General features: G+C 40.4%; 1 protein-coding gene and 1 long non-coding RNA gene across 2 annotated transcripts in view; one reads left to right on the plus strand and one right to left on the minus strand.

Annotated features, from left to right (window-relative positions):
* Positions 1–21,998, plus strand: part of LOC121086072 (amyloid beta precursor protein binding family B member 1 interacting protein) — a 66,696-nt gene that overhangs the window by 36,609 nt on the left and 8,089 nt on the right. The window contains exons 8-11 of the mRNA XM_040589266.1: positions 3,133–3,207; positions 4,544–4,687; positions 8,092–8,202; positions 21,092–21,190. Coding sequence (XP_040445200.1) covers positions 3,133–3,207; positions 4,544–4,687; positions 8,092–8,202; positions 21,092–21,190 — 429 coding nt within the window. The remainder of the gene's footprint in view (positions 1–3,132; positions 3,208–4,543; positions 4,688–8,091; positions 8,203–21,091; positions 21,191–21,998) is intronic.
* Positions 10,361–21,085, minus strand: LOC121086079. The gene is made up of 2 exons (XR_005827279.1): positions 17,951–21,085; positions 10,361–17,724 (listed from the first exon to the last, which is right to left on the minus strand). It is a non-coding gene; the product is annotated as an uncharacterized LOC121086079 (long non-coding RNA).

Raw genomic sequence — 21,998 nt, forward strand, 5'->3', positions numbered from 1 at the left:
AAACAGTGCAAACAAAGAAAACCCAATGACAAAGTGTACCATCATATTTTTTGTTTGGTAAAATCACCCTTTATGTTTGCTTTCTTATGTTATCAGCCCAATAGGATGAGTCCATCCTGTTAAGTAAGCTCAGCTCTCCATCAAGAGAAAGACATTGTCTTTTGAATATAAAAAATAGTTAAATCTGTAGACATATGTAGAGAGCTGCCCTGTAGCCACGTCTTGTCCCATTAATGACCTGACGTCACAAACCAAACATGCGTTTCCCAGTGGTGTCCTCAGACAGGAAAGAGCTTGCCTTTTATCATGACCTTTGACCACTGGACTTGGAATGACCTCTTATGGACACATGCGGTTTGCCTCCTATAGGATGAATGCTTCTGATCAAAAATAGGAGACCACACAGTGATAAAACAATTACAGCGTACAGTCTGCTCCCCAGATTTTTAGCCACTAACAAATAGTAAGTACCGTGTACTTCCAGATTTCAGGGCAGAGACATAAAGGAGGTAATCAGCAATAAATGAAATGTGTGTTGACAGGTGAAAGATGACTGTACATCTGTGTAACGCTGGTTTTGGTGACAGAGCCCTGTTTCCCTAAGGAAAAAGCTGTGTTCTTAGATGTATGTATGTATATCATTAGATGTATCCAGTATGGATAGCATTACAAACTTTCTCTCTTTACCATTGATTATGTCAGTGCAGGGTGGTCTGTATTTTTGCTAAATAAATGCCAGATGCCTGAAAGTGAATCAGTTGTAATCGGAGGAGTTTTGTTTTCTCATTATCAGTGCACTGAAGGCTGAGTGAGCCAGATGAGTGCTCTCCCCGCTGGTAGTAAAGCTGATGAGCCAAGCCTTGTTGGGGTAGTGATAAGGTTTACTTACCTTGATAAATCTTCGTTGTGTATTTTAGGGATTGCACTGTGTCTTTGCTGAAAACACACTTTTAAGCAGGTTCTGTTTTGAGCCAGTTTGGGTTTTTTCCACTATGAATACTGTCTTCAGATGAAGGCACAAAGCTGTGGTCCTTAGTGTTTGCTTGCCTTTGTCCATGGACTAGAAATGTGCCGAGGCAGTCTAGAGCCAGCTCCGTTTCCTAGCATAACTGTCTGTTGTATTGAGTCTTCAAGTTTCTTTCTTATGTTCACACCAGAGACATGGCATCAGCATAAGCCAAACTGCAGGTGGCTATGTTTCTGATGTCTCCTGTCTGACTTAATATGAACTTTCACGAAAGCAGTTTTTAAAGAACTGTTTTTGAGATCATCCACACCTCTTCCCCTTCCTCTCCTGGTGCCCCTCCAAAAACCATCAGCTGTGAGGCTTGTGTTCTGGCAGACAGCTGTTCAAGGCACTGCTTAAAAAAGATGATGTGGTTTGTGCAAGAGCAAGGTTTCACTTCAGATAAATCTCGTTGCTGTAAACATGGTATTGTCGGCAGGGCAGATTGCTGCTTGTTTGTTTCTTTCTTATACTGCAGCAACAGTGATGTTCCTTCACTTACATGCTTCTCATTTGTCTTTTGGTAATGTTTGCATTTGTGTTGCAGATTAGTCATTGTGGGGTTCTAGGCATATAAGTTGCCACATTCTCATACTCTTGAGACATGAAAAAATGGAGAGAGATGAGAAGTCAGATAAACCCTTAGTTTTCTTCCTACAGAACAGCTGAAGAATTACAGAGTTAGGAGTAATTTTTAAGTAGATAGCTTTCAGAATTTGTTGGAGGTTTACGATCTTGTCTATTTCCTAGACAATGGTGTTTGTTTTATGCCATTTGTCCTGCAAACTTAGCTTTGTGACTAATTCCAGGGAAATCAGTAAGACCATGCATCAGGTATTTTCCAAACCCAAGCTCCTCTTCTACATGCCCTTTTGTTTAGAAAATGATAGATCATGTGAACATTGACTGTTACCATTCTGGCCTCAAGCCCAAGGATCCAAATGCTACTTGATGCATGGCATAGCTCCTTGATCTGCCTCTTTGCTTCACACCCAGCTTCTGCCTTACTGCCTGCAGGCAGCTGGGCTCTGCTATCAGGCCATGCTTGCTGTTGAGCAAAGCCACTGCACGTGCTCTGGCACACAAGTCCTAGCAAAGTCCTGAGCAACCTTCCCACTGCCTGAATTTACACGTATGTCATAGAGCATAGGGAGAAGCAAACAAACCAGTATTATTCCCCCTTCTTTTAATAATGCATTATGTTCTGCATACTGTGATATTTAGCTGTATGCTTTTTAAATTGATAAATCGAGATTTTGTCTGTCTGTACAATGCAGATGAATGCAAAACTTTTTGCTGTTTAACAGTAGGTGAATTTATTTCTACTGGTAACTGCATCAGGAGCTGTGCTTCCTTGTTTGCAGAGGCAGACAGACACTGAGTCCTCTGAGGGTGGCTGCAGCTTCACAGCCCTCTGTCACAGAGTCAGAGTAATTTCAAAGTGTAGGCTTTTATTTCAGTAGGCTGAAGCACACGTGCCAAGATCATCTCTTCTGATTTCTTCTAGATTTTTTAATACCTTCTTCACTGCATGAAAATACTTTGCAGATTATGAATGAGGGTTTAAAAGTAGAGAGTAGTAACTTTGGATAAAGGCTTTGGCATATGAGTGCTCTTAATAAAAATTAAGAGCCGAGTTATATCGATAGTGCCAGATATGAAGTGAGCAAATCAGTAAATTGGGTTTTTAGGAAAAATGCTCTCTAGCCTTTTGATACTGCATTGTATTCATCATATATCAGCATGCAATAAAATGTTATGTTCTCTACTACCTGTAATAATATAGGAAGTGGTGAAAATTGGAATGAAAATCAAACCCATTGATCCAGAAAAACACCCAAAAATGTAAGCCAGTGTTTATAAAACCTTCGGAGGCTGTATATACATAGGCAAAAGTAATTTTTTATTACTTTTGAATGATATTCAAAATAAAGAATTAAAACTCATGAGCAGGCAGCTGTGATTAAAGTTTTTTATAAGAGTGCATAAGCATCTGCCTCTTGCATCTGCTGGCTTGGGTACTCAATATTGAAAGACTGAGTAACTATTGAATGGATTTGTAGTGATCTAGTTACTTGTATTACTGTCCTTATAATGAACATTAATTCCTTTTGTGTCTTAATCAGAATTTCTACCTGGCAGACAAAGGGAAGAATGAAAGCAATGAAATGAACGATAAAAACAAAGAGGCTTTACTGGAGGTAAGCCAGCATGCTAGTTTGATGGTGCAAATGTCACCAAAACTGTCACCATCTGCATCTGCTGTGCAACAACAGTGGTTAGTTCTTTGGGCAAATATGTAACAGGAAGTTCTGTGATGGTTGGTGTCTTTGTGTCTGAGGTTTAATATGTGGATGTTCCTCTGCATCTGTTGCTCACCATTAAAAATGCAGATTGTATCCCCTAGCAGAGAAAATAAATGATGGAGAATTATTTTGTTGTTATAGATCCCAGTGCCATGAAATATTTTTATCTAGTGTTTCTATGACGAGTAATGTTATGATAACAATAAAAGCAGTGTTGTACAAATAAGAATAAAAGAAACAGCTGTTACCACACCCTTAGGCCATCCCTTGTGACTTAATATTGTTAGTAAGGTTAATCAGTAGCAAACAATTATCTTGTGGATTAGAAGTAGATGTACTTCTCACTACCTGAAATTATTAGCTGTACTGCAACAGAAAAAGAACCTTTGCACTTTTCTAGAAGGTTTGTTTAGCCTTTTGCCTTTCCTGCTGAAGTTTTACTTCAGTTGTATGTTTGAGAGGGAAATATCCAGAGCTATATGAAAGAAAAGGTTTTCACAGTTCTCCTGGCAAGCATTTTAACTTTGGTAAAAGTTCACAAAGGAAATGCTGCTCTCAGGTGACAGGATTCCTATTTCAAAAGAAGTGCATCTCATGAAGCACCATGTTTCAACCAGCAGAAATCCTGGTGAATTCTAAATGAAAACATTAAGTAATAAGTGTGTTGGCATTAAAAATTACCCAACAGTAGGTCCTTCAAGCAAACAATAAAGTATATTTGTTTAAACAGTGTTGTAAATGCTAGTATGTATTTCAAGTGGAAGCAGAGATCAAGGGGGATTTTCTTCTTTAGCTGTTTTTAGAGCTCTAAGCAGTCTCTAAGGATTCTCTCCACAGAACTGTTTATCTACAGAACCTATAGATACAGCAACAGAAAACTCAACAGCAGCAGTACCAACCATTCTATTGTCTTCACTGAGCACATCTATGTCTAGTTAAAACCTTTTGTACATTTTTGCTTGACCCTTTAGTGAATGGAGGTTTTGTGAGCCTTCTTTTCCAGTGTGAGCAGCACCCAGCTCTCATGGCTGAGTTACCACGTTACCTTGGAAGTTTCTTTTGCCCAAGATGTTCATCTCCCTGGTAACTACATTGCCCATATTTGTATATTTTCTGTCACAGGAAATGTCTTGTCCTTTTTTTTTTCTCCAAGGGAGCATTTTTCTGCTATTTATTAATAGGGTTGTATGTAAATATATTTATTCTGTATATTATTATTCTTGTTGCACAGGAAAGCTTCTGTGGGACATCTGTCATTGTGCCAGAGCTTGAAGGGGCCCTTTATTTAAAAGAAGATGGAAAAAAGTCCTGGAAGAGGCGTTATTTTCTTCTGCGAGCTTCTGGAATTTATTATGTACCCAAAGGAAAAACCAAGGTCAGGAAGCCAAATAATCCCTCTAGCAATAAAACAATTCATGGAGGTGAAAGTGAAGAACTCCCAAGGTGACATTTTAAGAGCACTGTCTGGTGCATCTGGGAGGGTTGTGGTTTCTTTGGTTTAACTTTGACTACACCACTTGTGCAAATATTAGAATGTAGGCACTGAATCCTGTCACATTTCTCTCCTTTTGATTTCTATGGATGGATAAAAGCATTAATGAAATGCTCCTCCGGAAGTCATTGGGGAAAGAAAAACAGCACAGCACCCTTTAGCTCCTGTTATGCTGCCAAAGTGCTTCACTGTTATATGGGTTTCTTGTGGAAGAATATTTAAAAAATTCTCAAGTAAACTCATTTCTTATCACAGAAAAGGTGGAATTTTCCTTTGTTTGATACCGACTTTCTGCACCAGTAACCACCATGCAGAAATGCTATATGTTTTTTTCCTGTGGTGATCTTTACCTAGAGAGTGTGTTGTGCTTTTTGTGTAGAAAGAAATGAGACAGAAGCATCCACCTGACCAAATCAAATGCACTGACATTTAGTATTGCAAAAATTTAGAGTCTGAATTGCCAGCACTGGAGAAGCAAAGAGATCCTGAATGTGTTGCACATAAGGGCGACTGGCTTCTCATTTCCACAGTGGTGAGGTAGAATGGCCGCTTCTGGGACTGATGGTTTTGGGGCTTTTTTTTGTATTCTGAAAACCACGTCTGTTACCACTTACAGTTCTGCTAATGCTTCATATTTGAAAATTCTGGTATTGCAGATGGAGCTTTACTGTTATGATTTCTGCTGTGAAACTTCACTGTTTTGCTATTCCCCAATTAAATTGCAAAGGAAAAGTAAAATAAAATTGATAGCTTGTAAACGAATGCCACGTTGCTGCTCCAGTGACCTGTCTTTATATTCCAATCTCAGTGAAACGCAGACCTAGATTACCTTGCTGCTTTCACAGCAATTTATTATGACTTTACTTGACCCTGAAATAACAGCTTTCAAACCTCAAATCATGTTGCAGACACACAATATCCTATCAATTAGGAACTAGAATGCTATTTGGAAGGGACTCAAGGTGGGAAGAGTGTAAGAATACTCAAATGAAAAGTCCATCTTGGACATTTCCTTGTAGCCTGCCTCCAACGGTGGCCAGCAGAATGGTGCCGAAGCAGGGCAAGCATGTACTGATAGCTACACAGCCTTTTTTCATCACCCAATCATACCAGTTTCAGTGACTTTCCATCACAGTGCAAATGAGGAAAGTGCTTCCATTTTTTCAGGTAATAGACTGCAAGCATAGGCTCAGGATGGAGCCATGCAGTTGTCTTTTAACTGCTGTTTAACGCTTTATTGCCTGTTAGTCCTTGCACCCTGTACAGCACCCTGCCTATAACTGAGCCATTTTAAGGAACTGTGTGAGTGTTTCAAATTCACTATATCACCAACTCAGGTACTTGCAGGGACAGAGGACCTTGAAGCTAGTTCTTTAGCAGATAGTTAAGCTAAATGGTATCACAATCAACTGTTTGCTCCTGCTTCTCTAACAGCCTTCAGCAAAAGGATGCGTACGTCCATGCCTCAGCCGTTCCAGAGAAGGTCAAGTTTCTCAGTTCAAATCTATGTTTAATGGTGATTTAAGTTAGTTACTGGGCTCTGTATTGGAACAGCTGAGGCTCAGGTAGACTTGTCTTTTGTGGAAACAGTAATCTCTGGTAGATGAGCAGGCTGCAGTTAGGGTGCTAAACATCTTGAAGCACTGCAACAGAATTCAGTACAGCTCTTCAGTCAAAGTCCTTAAATTATGAGAGTTCATCCCATGTCAGGGTGGTATGAAGAATGCACATGCACCTTGCTGAAGTCATTCAGTTGTGGGTAGAATGATCTTTCACTGAGGTACAGAAACAAACAGTTGGCAGACAATAGTATCTTCAGCTGCTGCAGCTGTTTTGAAGTTCATCATATAATCATGTTTTCATTTGTAAATCTGACATACTTTTGACACTTCATGTTGGCTGTAGAACACATGGCAAATGTGAAAATACAGAGACACATTCAGGTAATTATACACACACGCCTTTGGTGGTTTTGGTTCTGTTTTGGTTTTGTATTTTTTTTAAGAAACCAAGCACCAGTCAGCACTGCTGACTTAATTTCTTTCTTCAGCATTACTCACATCCCATTCAGAAACATGCTGTTAATGGACAGGGTCACAAAACAGCAGAAGCAGAATTGCAGATACAATTTTAAAATGTGTTGGTTACATGTGTTGCTTTGTCATTTAACATTGCAGAAATGCTAGCAGTAAGTGCCTTTATCCCTTGCATAAAAATTTGTTCCTTACTTTGAAGAAAATGACAACTGCATTCATATTGCTCTAAATTGCTATTACCTGGTTTGTAAAGAAAAGGATCAACTCATTGAATTGAGCACATTTAAGAATTTACAGTGTTGGAAAATCCTAGGTCCACACAGTCAATGACAAAATCTTTGACATCAGCTTCAAGGGAGATGGGAGAGAGAGAAGCCCTGTCTACATATACTATGGAGTTTTTCCTCTCCCCACAAAGCTTACTTGCAAACTCAATTTGTAAATAAATCCAACTCAAGGGTGTATTGTAATAAAAGTATCAGTAAGAATGAGAACAGCATAGAAGAACCTTCATATGTGGAAATAAACCCCAGTCTTAGGGGTAGAGAGGATTTGTGGTTTGGTGTTGGGGTTTTTTTTTCCACAATTTCCTGGTTTCCTTTGCATTTCCACTCAAAGAATTGCAAAACTTATGCTTTGTATGCAGAATTCTGCACTGAGAAGTGTGCCAGCAACAGAAGCATTGTTACTTTAGCAATATATTGTGAACAGGCAAATGTTGCAATAAACAGAAAAGGAATGATGCCAGTAAATTTGAGAAAACGCAAAGCAAAATAGATTACATGAGTGCTTATTTCCTGATGAGAGCTTGTTTGTGACATACCGAAGAAAAACGAGCTCTCAAAAGAATTTGGAACCCCAAACCTCCTTTCTCCACTTAGAATTGTAAGGATGTAGTTGCTAGGCCTTTATCTATTTTACTAAAGTTAATTGTTACTGTGGTGTTCTATTTGGTCTTGTTAGCCATAAGCCAAAATCTTCACAAAAAGCAATAAAGCACAGCAAAACCAGAACAGCAACAAAATGTTGCACTGTGTTTGTGTTATATATTATTCCTAATGTGTACTAACCCTTTTTCAATTGTTAGTTTAAGAATGCACACATTTAAAATTAACCTTTCTTCAGTCAACTTCATGACAGCTGAGAAAGTAAAAAACATGGGCATTAACGCACTTGAAAAAGTCCTACTAATGAGTTTCACATCAAAATTCAATTTGTTCTAACAACGATGTACTTGGTTTTCATTTATAGACATCACGGGATCTGGCATGTTTCATTCAATTTGAGAATATGAACGTTTATTATGGTTCTCAACACAAAGTGAAATATAAGGCGCCTACAGATCACTGCTTTGTCTTAAAGGTAACGTACACAAACCGTAAGTTCTGCAAATGTCACACACAGGTTCTTTTGTATGTAAACATGTTTAAATTTGAAGCTTTGGATACCCTGAGATAGAATACCTCCTGCAAAATCATTTCTATTTTCTTCTTCGCTTCATTGTTGATCAGCAACAGGTCTTTAGAACCTTAATTTTAAGGACTTGTAGTCCTATGATATGTGTCTGCACTGGGTCTATAAAGTTGTCTTCAAAACAAGCCTGAATATGCTTCCATATTCAGACTGTTCAGGTGACTGGACACATCTGGACAAATGGCACACAAGGCAGATGTATGATTAAGACTGGCAGTCCCTAACGTTGACATTATAAGTGCTGTGGACTATATACTAAGAAGTAAGTCTACCTTTTATTTGCAGTATAGTTGTACCTGTTGAGTGGTTTGTTGAACTGAGATGCAAAACCTTGCAGGAATAAACATCTCAGTTGCCATATTTTATTATGCAACTATTTGTGGCAGGAGGGCAAAGGACGTTGTTCACCCACTCGTGAAAATCAGTGTTTGCTGTTGAAGTATCTTATTGCTGCCTCTCCAGGCAACAGCACTGCAAAAAGGCTGAGAATTCTGCATTTCTTTCAGGAAAGGAAAAGAAGCCTATGCTTTTTACATAGTTCAGATAGCAGAAATGAAGCTTTGAGGTTGCAGTAATTAGGCCTTGCTTGCTATCTGTCATTAATACGGATTTTAGATTACAGTGGGATTACTGGTACAAGAAGGAAGATAATCTTGTTGACGCTTCTCTATTTACAGGCCCGCAGTGCCAACAAGATATTAGAAAACACACTGTCTTCCTATCTCAGAAAAGAAGTATGGGAAACATTAATTTCAGAGGTCACAAACCATACTTCTGGCAGTAGCTGCACACTTACAGTGCTTTTTTATTCAGTTTCAAAATGTCTGCTAGCCTAATTTACACATGGCCAAGCAGAAGTGGTTTATAGACCAGACTTACTTTCTGAAGCAGATGTGTCTAATTAACACAGATGACCAGTTTTAATACTATAGTTCTCTGCAAAATGCTCTGCAAAAAGCCACTTTATCCTTGTTTGTAAAACAGGGGTGAGCCTTCTGAAGTTAACAGGTAGGCATTATTTCTGAAAAATAAAACTTCTAATGAAAAAAAAAGTAAAAGGGGAGCTGATTTAAAAAATAAGGGGAAATTGATTTTCTAAACAGATGTCTGGTCAAAGAATTATTTGACTGATAAGAGTTTTTCACATTCTGATCAGATGAAAATAAAAGCATGATTTTTGAAGTGTATGTAGCAATGTGTTTAACTGTTTACAACAATTAGGAAAACTTTCTGGACTTACGGCCATCTTTTGTGGAAAGAGGTATGCTATAAATAAGAACTTATACAAAAAAAAGTCACGACGACTGAAATGCTCTATTGGATGTGTGATGTTAGTCCTGTACTCTCAATGTGAAATGTGAAGAACAAGATCAAAAGCTCACTGGGGAAAGCTTTATGTGTAATAGGCTTATAAATGTATGAAACCCGCTTAGCAAAACTGTTTGCTGTGATGCTTCTAAAATGTGTTTGCGGTATACTAGAATAAACATATTGATAAGATCATTATATCTGAGCAACACTACCTAGTGATGAATAGATTATGTTACAGTGATTGTTCTTCATTTTAATTCCCACAAATCAGCATTTGGTAGATTCCTGACCAGCTCAGTTTCAGACTTGGCTTCTCTTAACAGCTGTCTTCTGCGGTGGCTGGAGTTGGTCAGGAAGTATGGGCAAGTATTGGTATCTTCACGTCTTCTGTTGTTTCAGAAGTGGAAGCATTCCGCTTACAATGGCTTTCTAAGAGTGATGCAATGGAGAGTTTCATATTTATTGTGATTTCTGTACATTAATTTGAATTCTATATATACCTTTTTGAAGGCATGCAGGAGATGAGTTCGTTCATATCCTCTTACCTTTGGAGGCTGGAGCTGAGGGTGTAATGCAACTGGAGATCTGTGGGCTGAGGGAAGGAGCAAAGTTAAATGATTGGATGCTTGGTGACACAAAAGTGTATGGACAGGAACACGGAGTCATTTATTACACTTAGTCAATTTTTGTTCCTGTCTGTTTTTATATGGAAGTCTCCCAGAAGAAAGTATCTTTCTTGCTGGGGCACACTTGTCCTGAGATGTTGAAGGAAAACAAACCATCATTCTCGAGATATCTCTCATCCTGCCATATTTTGAGAATAAAGTCCTCAAGATGAAATGACAGTACTTTTGCAGGCAGGTGCAGCGACCAAACGGCAATAGATTTTAACAGGTAGACATTTATCTTTATTATACTGGTCACCTAGTAATTTTTAAGGAACTTAGACACCCATCTCAGTCCAAGCCAGATAGAAATTTCTCCACAAGGCTACACTGCTGTTTCTTCAAAGCTCTTTCATTCCCCTGTGTGTGCCTTGGGACTGGGGGCTCTGCAGAGGTTCTCTTCTGGTTACTTGTTTGCGTTGGCTGCAGGAGATTATCTGTCTTTAAAGCAAACGGGGGAAAGCAGTTGGAAGAGTAGCAGCCATAGCCCATGCTAGCTGTTCACTGAAGATGCCTGTAAATCAAAGGAGATTTTCATATTTTGGAAAATAGGTTAGTCTGCAGCCCTTATTAGCTCCAGCAAGCTGTAACACCACTTGGAAGGGTTTTGAATAATAGCATGCCACTACATTTTTTAAGAGAATTGTATCTTTCTAAGCTGCCCCTTAGGAATAGCTGTGTCAAAACAGTGAGCAGTCATTAGCCAAGTAACTTGCTTTGCTGTGTTTCAAACTTAGCAAAAGAAACTGCCCAGCTCAAAGGCAAGAGACCAGCTTGTACTTTATTGTGAGGAAGAAATGCAAGGACTTAACAGCTTCAGCAGTATCTTGTTTCTGTGCTAGGTGGAAAATCCTGCTGAATTCAGAACCAGACATAATTTCCCAGATTTGAGCATTGAGTTGAAAAAAATACTGTATTTCCTACTGGTTAATCTAATTGGCATCCTTACTTCAAGAACAGGAGAAATGCCCTTTGTTCATTCAAATGGCATCAAATGGCCAGTGATGTGGGCTGAGGTGGAGTTGAGTATGGCCTCATGCTTGAAGGAAACATCCCTTCTTTTCCTCCAGTCCCCATTTGAATGATGAGCCTTCTAAAACAAATAACTAGACTAAAACCTGTAACATTTGTAGCTGTCTTCAAAGGTCCTGTCTCACGCTACCAAGGGGAAAAGATAAAACATTTCTTTTTGCCTCCCTCCAGCCTTGGTCATCTTTATGATGTGTCTTTATGGAGGGAAGAGCTCTCAAGAGATGTTACAAGAACAAACAGAGCATTCCTGCCGTTTTTGTCTCTATGTGCCAGGCATCACCAAGAACTTACGGGAAAGAGGAATGCTATAACTAATGTTAATCACGGCCCTGGTGACTTGGTTTTAGCTAAAACGATGAGATTTCTCAGGTTGTCTGACCCTGCTCTGAGCTATGTGGGCTTTTGCCTCAAAATCTTCAAGACATTTCTTTGAATGGAGCTTCACCTTGATGTCTCTAGATGGGATTCAACCTTTTTTTCCAGTTTCTTCTGTTAGGCTACAGTGGAGCAAGGGGCTTACAAAGACAGTGAGCCTTTGGTCCTAGTGCCTGTCCCAGCTAAGATGCATCCAGTCACGGGGAGCTGGCAGCTCTCTCTGTCCTGTTTCTTTTTTAATCTAGCCATTTAATTTCAATTTCAGTGGTCATACCTGCGTTACTTGGTTGATGCTGGCTTGGGGGCTGGTGTTAGTGTAGCAACAAGGTCGTGGTCATCATGAGCGGGTTGCTTTGATACTTAGCCAGAAGCTGGGGTAGTTTTTGCAGCCTGTGTTGTTGGAACTGCACCTGGACTAGCTGTTTTAAACTAGCTCAAATATAAAAATATCTTGTCTGCAGATCCATCCTGTAGGATGTTCCTCTTATAGCTAGAGAAGCATGATGTGTTGTGAGTGCTCTTTGTCCATCATTTCTTCCCATTACATCAGCACCCCATTTTATATACTGTAACTCAGAACAAAAATGGGGTTGTTTTTGCATATTCGTTAACCATCAAGACACTGAGGAGATAATGGGGAAAAGGGTAGAAAAAGCCAGAAAGAATTCAAAGACACATCACAGTGTCTACCAGAAAAAAGAAAGCACTTTGCTGAGCTTATTCAGGAGCTTCCTTTCAGGACGATTCAGGAGACAACTGCAGTAACTGAACAAAGCAGTTGCTTCCTCATATCAGCTTCTCTCAGGCAGCTGAAAGCCCAGCTGGGACCAACTGAAAAGAGCCCAGCTGGCTGGCTGGTGTCAGAGAGCAGGGTCACCTTTAGCTGTCCCTGTGCAGCAAACCAGAACTGATGTGGCTGGGTCCTGAAGATGAGAGTGCAGCTTGGCAGAGGCTCCAATGGAGTTGGCTTTTAGGAATCCTTAAGTTTTGGGGCAACTGTAAAGCTTGAAGAGCTCTTATTTCCTAGTAGCTACTTGGTCTGTGCTGAGCTATATATAACCTTATATAACTGCTAAACAAGCCTTCCTCCCTGAAAGGAAGTCCCACGTGTAAAACAAAAAAACAACACAAAGAAGCCTCGACATATTAAAAATTGAGTCTCTGAATAAAATAAATGCTTTTGGGACATCTGCTTCTGTAAACATGTAGATTCTTCCTATTTCCTACTCAGCGTAAATGTAATGCTTACAAAAATTTCAAGATCCCACCCTTCACTGACATCAGATGAAGTGAGTCTTTTCTTAATAGAGACCTCCATATGCAGAAAAGAGGAAGGGAAAGGGCAGCCAAGTGTGGAAGAAGACCTTCACTCAAACCTGCACCTGTTAAGGTCAGATCTGTCCCTCTGTTCCATGCAGAGGAGGTGGGAGAGGGTAGTAGCACAGCCGTCCCCGCCACCCTGCAGAGTGCTGGTCACTCCTGGGAGAGAAACGATGAGGGAACAAATATATCTTTCCTTCATAGAAAACGTAATTTCACACACCACATGCAGCAAGTGTGCCAGTTGGAGTGGCTTGGTTCCTCACAGTTGCTTTTGCATTTACAAATGCGAATTTTTGTGCATGGATTCCCTGCAGACCTTCTCTTTCACCATCTACTATGTTACAGGGGAAACACTGTGGAAATGGGTGAGACTTTTGTGAGGTATTTCATATTCTGAAGCTGAAAGCCCTCAAAACCAAAGGATTCCACCATGAGGGAAGGGATCAATCAGTTCATCGTGCTAGCAACAGCATCCATTGCACTGAGCAGAAATTATGAACATAATGTTTATTTTGTACATTGAGAATGTGTGTCTGTGCACACACACGCTAGTCAAGAAGCTGGTTTTGTCACACCATGTGGAAAACTCCTCTGAAGCAGACAAAATAGCAAGGTAATCTATATGCAAATTTGCTGGTTTAGTCAGTCTGATGTGTCTGTGACAAAGAGTGGATTTAATTATAGTTTATTGGTGCTGGTTGTGCTTGAGTAATCTGGAGGTAATGGTGCATAATGCTGAATTAATCTAGGATGAAAAAAATTGGTTTCCTGGGGATTAACTGAGACAAAGGCAAATCATCCTCTATTTCCACAGCTGGGCACATTTTCCTGTGTAGTCGAAACGGCTAAGTTTTCCTGGTGTCGTTTGGAAACTAATTTTTTTTTTAAAGAAATTTCTAATGATCTAAAGAATTTTAGAAGTAGATTTCAAGAATAGTGTCTGTTTGGAACAGTGGCATCATTCTACCAAGTAATTTAGTATTTAGTTGCTCTGCTGCTGGTTCCCTCCTCCCTCACACCCAGTATGCTCAGTCCCAGACTGAGTCATGTACATAATACATTCAAAACATTGACAGTTAAGAAGGGAGAAGGTGAGAATTAGCAATGTTTGTGATAGCAAATGGTAGGAAAAAGATGTAGAACCAATGGCTAGTGCAGGAAATGAGGACAGAAAACAGGAGATTTTTGTTTCTTCATGTGAAAGGTTTGAAGATTGTGTTAGCATGAATGCTTCAGATAAATATTTCAGAGTAAAATTCATTGCTAAATAAAGTGAAAAAGCAAAAGCAGACATACTCTATTACAGAACACTTTCAGATATGTGGGATTACGGTCATAGTACATGCACACAGTTTTGCAAGACTGATGCATAAACAATGGGGAGAATAAGGACAGAGAATGGACAGTGGGAAATGGAATATAATAGCTTTGGAAAATATGATTTGCTGCATAAAGCAGTTCTCTTTGGCTACAGTGGCTATTACATGTATTTTTAATGACCTAAAAATTTTGCCTTGGTTGTTAGAGAAATGTAGGTCATATCTTCCTTATGTAGGTATCATTTCTTTATAATAGGACAGTTACTGTTTTATCTCTGTACAGTTCACACATGTCTTCAAAAGATCAATTAAGTGTGGTCACTTTAATGCAGAGAGTGCACAGCATCAGAATTTGACCACGTTTAATAGTAGATGGCAAATTTGAACCACATTGGTGTGATTTTTGAAAGGTGCTGAGTATTAATTCTCCTTGCAGTCATGGGAGCCAGAAGAGTCTCAGCTTTTCTGAGAATCTAGTTCAACATAGCACAAGTTCATACGTAGAAGATAAGGTATCCAAAAACTGACCATTTGGTGAAAATCTGGCCTAAAGCCAAAGCTTTTGATCCAAAGTTAGTAACTCTATGCTTCTGGCTATTGTTTCTGCCTCAGAGACTGAGCAATGATCCATATATTTTGGGGCAAGGGATCCAATGAGATGCCTGCGTAAATTCAGTTTACTTTTCATCTTCAGTGTTGGACAAAGGCAAAGCAAAATACCATTTTATTGGGATAATCTCTCATTTCATACACACATGGCCTTTAGTCATTTGTTTTGGCACAAACCATAGAAACCACATAGTTCAGTTCCTATTTCGTCAGGTTTTCGATGATTTTATCTTTTTTTCCTTAGGCAAAGAGTTTATTTTATATCTGAAAATGTAATCTGTGCACAAATATTTTTTTAAACCTCTCCAGAAAATTAGCTCTTTATATTCAATTGCTTCTGCTTTCTTTATCTCTACAGTTGATACTTACAGAGGAGACAGTGGGTCAGAGGAGAACACTAGGTTCTGTTCCATACCTTTTCAGTGCTTTTCTGCATGGAACACAGCACATCCCTTTGCAGCCTGACATTTGAGGTGCTCAGGCCTTAATAAGTAACTAGACAGGTGTCCAACACTTCCAAAAACACAGACCCAATGATGCAACTAATTCATCACTATTAAGAGTTTTGACATCAACAGAGAAAAAAGTTTTCTGTAGACAAATCATGTTGCATTTTAATACACCGTATCATTTTGAAGCACGATTCCATTTTTTTCTGTGAGAAAAATTCTGGAGTCCCTTTTTACTTGCATATTACCACTTCTCATTCAGACTATGAGTTCTGGGGTAGTTGCTTTTTAGACAGTCGTCTTTCATAATTCGTTTTGATGCTGCATGTTTCAGAGGCAAAGGTGCTTCACCTTTCCAGAGGAGATGTTTTCACTTTGCTATCAGATAATTTTAATGACCTTTTCAGGACACAGTATGCACCACATAACAAAGTAATTTATCTGTCTATGTGTGAGATGTGTAGGCTGTGGCATACTGAGGTTAGTGTTACTTTGCCTAAAAATACAGTATTTCTCACGACTGTCATGATTGATATTGTTACAACCTCTATTAGTCTCACAGATTATTACAGGCACTATGAATCTAGTTTAGCAAAACCAAACTTGTGTGGTGACTACACCTCCTTAGGTCTGTGTGCTGTACTAAACAACTACCCTGAGATACAGGAGCTGTGAAAGGAGGAAATTGGTTCCCGTGGATCTTTACATTAGATCATAATATCCAGGGACTTTCAGCTGTCCAAATTCTCCTCTGAATTGATTATCCTAAGTCAGTGCTTTTATGTACTAATAGATTTTGCATATGACATGAAGCTTTTAGTGGAGAGTCAAGCTCATAAAGGTCAGTGTTGATAGCAGACTTCTGCCATTTGTACTGCCAAAGTAATTTCACTGTGGTACAGTTCTTCCCAAGTGAGCAAGCTGCTGGGGTGGGGTGACTGGTCTTGGCTGAAACATTACTCAAAGTAGGCTTCGTGCATCAAAGAACCACGGGAAGCCAAATGCGTCCATCTGGGCCACTAATAATCTTCTACAGGTATAAACCTTACGTATTAAGCTTGGTGCTGCTGGTGTTTGCTTCTGTGGTCTGGCCTTGCACAGAGCTGCTGAGGGCAGCTTCTGCACTGGCAGCATGGAACAGTCCTCCGTGGACCTGATCCAAAGCTCAAGAAAGGTAATGGGATATTTCCAGTCAACCTCAGTGGGCTATGGGTCCAGTACAAAGTTATGTTTTATGTGTCATTGGTAAAGTTGCACATAAAAAGAGAGCCAATGCTGCTGCTGCTGCTTCTCAGAAAATGAGAGACAGTACAGTCCTTAGCTGTTACAAAGCAAAGATACAGACTGCCTGCAGGGTTTTGAGGTATTTAACCTTCCTTATGAGAGCTGGGCATTCAGCAGCTTGCTAGTTGAGTCCCTATTTGACAGAATATACTTGTGACTCTGCATTTAATCATGGTTGCTGATTGGAGTAATTTAATCAAGGAACTGATTGGGGTAATTTGGAATAGGCCCCACTGGTGAATGTCAGTAGTTAAGATGGATTGCCCAGTGGAGACAATAGCTAGTAAAAGATAGGGTAGAGGGCAGGCAGTAAATAACTCTCATGTTGTCTGTCATGAGACACAGCCTTGTTCACTGACAGTTCCCTCTCAGCTTCTCGGGATGGTGAGAAACCCACAGTCTCAAAATATTCATAGATAGGGTAAGCAGTGAAGTGAGGAAGCTGGCTGATGGTGCTACATTACTCAGGTCATTGAGGAAAGGGCAGACTGAAGAATTCTGGGAGGCCATTATGAGGCTGAGGTTCTGAACAGTAAAATCATAAATGACATATGGTCTAGGTATGCACACAGTAATGTGCATAGGGTCAAAAGCAGTCAGAACTTCACCTGTGAAATTACTAACTTTGAGCTGACCTGTACTATGCAGGAGCAAGACGCTGATATGGTATATAACTTCATAAAGGCCTTGTTTCAGTGCTCAGTGCTGGTCAGATACGTAAATCAAGCATTAAGAATTATTAGAAAAGGCATAAATGGTAAAACAGCAAATGCTGCCATACCATGACACATGTCCATAGTTTCCCCTCACCTGTGTGGTTCTGGTCCTCTCATTTCAAAGAAATACAATAAACTTGGAGAAGGATCAAGGAAGAGCCACAAGGACAAGCAAAGGAAAGGAATGACTTTGACTTGAAGAATGACTGCAGAGACTAGAAGCTTGTAGGCTGGAGAAGAGTTAACTTGCCAGGAATGTGATGCAGATCTCTAGGCTCAGGAGTGGCATGGAGAGGTGTGGATAGGGGTCAGCCATTCAGTGTCTCTTCTGAAGCAAGAATGTTATACAAAGCTAGTGGGAGTCAGATTCAGAGCAAAAGGAGATGGTTCTTCATAGACTGTATAGCAGACATGGGAAAATTGTTGGTAAAAGATGTTGTGGATGCCAGAACTCTTTCTGGGCTCAATAAAAAGCTGCAGGAGTACCTGGAGGAGAAATCCACTGAAGAACCTAAATACAGAAAATCCCCATCCAGCTCAGAAAATCCTCTGACCTGAAAATAGTTGCAGACAAGGTGAGTACAGAGAAGGGTGTATCATATATACTGGTCATCTTCTTTCTCTTCCCTCGGTATCCATTTGTGGCCACTGCCAGAGTCCAGATACTGGGTTCAGGGACCTTTGCTCTGACACGGTACGGGTGTTTGTGTGGAACTGGTATTTCTGTAGAGTGTCCCAGAGGAGAGGTCTGCAGTAGCCCCTCTGAGCTCCGCAGCCGCAGATCCCCATGGCAGGGCTGTGTCTATGTGCAGCACCGTTACCTAGCTTGGTCTATGCCATGGCTTCCTCTGCCTTGTTTATGCATTGTGCACTTTCCTCCAGATGTTTGCATGAATTATGTGTTAAATTACGGAAGTCTTTTCTTCCTTTTTTTTTTTTTTTTGGTAACAAAAAACTGTAGGTGTGGTATTTGAAAATGAGGGAAGATATGCAGACACATTGGACTTTGTTGTCATGAAAGAGGACAAAAAAAAAAAAAAAGCCTTGCTTTTTTCATTTTTGAAAGCTTTGGGTGCCATCTGCTGGGTTCAGTAGGACCTTACACACTGGAGCAAAATTGCAAGTTGCTTGTTGAAAAGTGCTTGAAGAATTTAATTTATCAAGGGTTGCAATGTCTTTGTTTGCACCTCCCAGTTCTTTTGGCTCTGTTGGTGATAATGTTACCCAGGTCTATGGGCTGTACTCAGCCACACAGAGAGAAGTGCCTGCTCGCAGTATCCTTTTAAGGATAAGATTCAGACTGAATTCTCTAATGCTTTTCACTGTGTTTGGTCACATAATAGAGAAATGGTGGAAGGAAATAAGGTTTGTCAGGCGTTGTGTCCTGGCCACATAGTGCAGTAGCAGAGCTCACTAAGCAGCATTCAGGCTGTGTGAGGCTGCTGGAGACAGGGACAGGCAGACACTGGGGAGCTGGAGAAGGCTGTTTTCCAGGGACCCTGGTTACTGCCTCTTGTTTGCTACGTGGCAAAGGTGTATTGCAGCAAGCTACAGTCCTGTCTGTTGAACTGTGTGAAGGGGCGGTCTGTGAGTGTACTGGGTGGCTGAGGCACAGGTCCATGGGGTGGGCATGGTGCCGGCCCTGCAGTTAAGGCACCTGGTGCCAGTATGCTGGCATCTCTGGGCTTGCAATGTGACATGTCCCTAGCTTTCACCTTGGCAGTGCCTGGGAGCAAGGTAATAAGGTAGCCATGGGCCCTTCCGGAGGGCTGAAGTGGACTTTGCTTATTCATCATTCACAGGGGAGACGGCCAGCTATGTGTTTGCAGAAAAATGGTGAATAGTATGACCTGTGTGAGCAGCTGAGTTCAAACACACAAGGAGCTGTAATGCAGTTACCCACAGCACTGCCCTGGGACACATCTGTCGCTGTGAGACCCTTCAAGGGTAATATCCTTTGGGTTTTTTCTTCCTTGCAGTTACCTCCATGGTGTGTTCACTCTCGCTCCATAATTTGATGATACAGGGCTTTGGCAGCAATATTGGCTTGCGTGGTCCCATCCTTTCATCCATCCCTCGCTACTTGTTCTCTCCCCAAGCCACAGTGCGCCTTATCCCCATGCTGTATGTGAGGCTATGCTGTGTACTGCTGGGTTTTAAAAAAACAAACCAAAACTACGGCATGATGAAATGGGTTATATTTAACCCAGACCAGTTCCTTTTTCTTCGAATCGCAATGTGGCCTCCTAAACAGTTGGCCACTGTTGGGCCAACACAAGCAAGGGAAGCCTGGTGTCTGCAGTGCTGAGGGGTAAGCAGGGACACGTGGCTGAGGAGCAAGACCTCTGTATTCAGTTCTGCTTTTGAACCCCTGGATCACCCCGTTTAGCAGGATTTGGCCTCTGCACTGCTACCAGCAGGCATCTGCGAGGAGACCTCTGGCACCTACATCAGCCCTGGGCTGGTGGGCTGCTCACAGCCTGCGAGAGGTCCTGCCGAGTTCCCCACGTCCAGCATTGCTCTGCTTTGGAGGCTTAACAATATGTATAAAACCAGGGTCCTTGCTGCTAGGTGGAGGTACGCTTTGAATTTTCAGCTGCACAGGCTGAAAAGAGAGAGGTTTGACAATAGCAAATTCTCAGAGCATGTTTGGCTGCTGTTTTGTGCGTTCACAGTATTTCCCTAACTGTGCACCTATAATTTATAAGAATATAAATAAAAATGAACACATAAATGAGGGATAATGAAGCCTTTTCCTTTGGTTTAATTCTTTTCCTTGTGTACCAAGAGATGGCAGTGTATTAGTCCATACAAGCTACTAAAGACTTACAGCTTTCTCTGCTGTAGCAGGGCAATGAAATTCTTTCAGAGTCTTAGAGAGGATGTTTAGTCTCAGACAAGCAGGCAGCCTGGCATTTGGTGATCTTTGAGTTGCAATGGCACATCATCACATGCTGGTACTGTGTTGATCAGTAAGGAGAAGAGATCCTAAATTTTGTCCAAAAGGACAAAAAAGATTTAAAAATGGTAAAGGTTTCTGGTACAAACAGATGAAAAGTTTACTTCTGACGGTGTTGCATTTTGAATGATCCTCTATCTGGAACATATGGCAGTTTACATAACTGTTAGCAAATAACGGCAAGAATAAAGCAGAATAAAAATCCATAGGAAGAAAGCTAGCACTCAGCCTGAAGAAAGGCAGTCAGTTAGAAGGAAAAATCCGTTTCAGCTGAGAGTTTATGCTTAAACAAATTTAACATACTCTTTGAAAACTAATTATGTTCAGCATTCAGTCTGAGTGCCTTACGTATGACAAACCACAATGAGAAGCACGCTTCCTTCCAGTGTTCATACATTGAGTGGTAGACCTTGAACCATAGCATTTGTAGACTTCATTAATCTATGATCAATCTAGATCACTATTAGATTTATGTAGCCCTTGAATTCATATTACAGTGCATTAAAATTATTTCAAGAAAATGCTGCCAGTGGCAACTCGTGTATCATCTTTTTAAAATGTTCTTATACTCTGGGTTTGCTGCTTTTTTTTTTATTATTATTTTTTCTAATTATCTTCATGTTGACATGATACCTATAGGCAGTGTTCTCACTGAGGTCACTGTGTGTGCCTTCATACTTTTGTGTAGTGGTTGGATTTCTGCATTTGTCTTATTTTATAAATTGATATCTTCCAGCACCCCCAAATTCAAAAGGAGTCACAATATATCAAGTACTTATGCTGCGATGATCAAGCAACCCTTCATCAGTGGGTAACAGGAATAAGAATTGCCAAGGTGAGATTAAAAGAAAATTTTGTTAAATGTGTTTTCTGTAGAATCCTGCCTTCCTCAGGTTACTGACTGTCATCATCTCAGCTGGAAATATTGTGACAAGAATGGACATTCATGCTAATTTTACTGTAGAAAGAGCAGAAGGGCATGACCAGGATGGATTTGCTCAATGTTTCTGTACCCTAGTTATCAGTATGTTTTTCTCATTAACACAGGGGTGAATTTTGTAGCTATAAAGCTCATGTACTCATAAAACTTGCTCCACAGTTACCTGGCATGATAATAAATGCTGTGACTTAAGATGTGCAAGCTCTGGTCAGGACAGCTGTGACCTTTTTCAGACAGTTCTGCGTAACCCTTTCAGAACGGTTAGACTTGATGATCTTAATGGTCTTTTCCAACCTAAACAATTCCATGATTCTGTGATTCTAATTCACAGCCTATTTTGTGCACAAAACATTAAGGGAGACGGATTTATACATAGCCCAGTATACTGCTAGACCTGCTCCTGTTAGGTATATATTCTTTTCTGCCAGTTCTGCGGCAGGGTGACATCCAACAAAGGTATGGGTCGAACATCAAATTATTTTGTGTCTTACGCTGACAAAGCTGTTTGCACTAGAGCCCAGAACTGCGTCCCAAGTCTCCAGTCTGAAAATGTAATACTTGGAAAGCATTGGAAAAGATACTGAGAGCAGTTGGTTTTGAAGCCAAGTTTCAAGATGTTTACAGATACTGGAATGAACATAAAATGTGAGAGTGGTATCAGTAGGACTGTGTTTGGTCACAGAGATTCATGTTTTATTGTGCT

Source organism: Falco naumanni, chromosome 4 (genome assembly GCF_017639655.2).
Source record: "Falco naumanni isolate bFalNau1 chromosome 4, bFalNau1.pat, whole genome shotgun sequence".
Classification (NCBI taxonomy): domain Eukaryota; kingdom Metazoa; phylum Chordata; class Aves; order Falconiformes; family Falconidae; genus Falco; species Falco naumanni.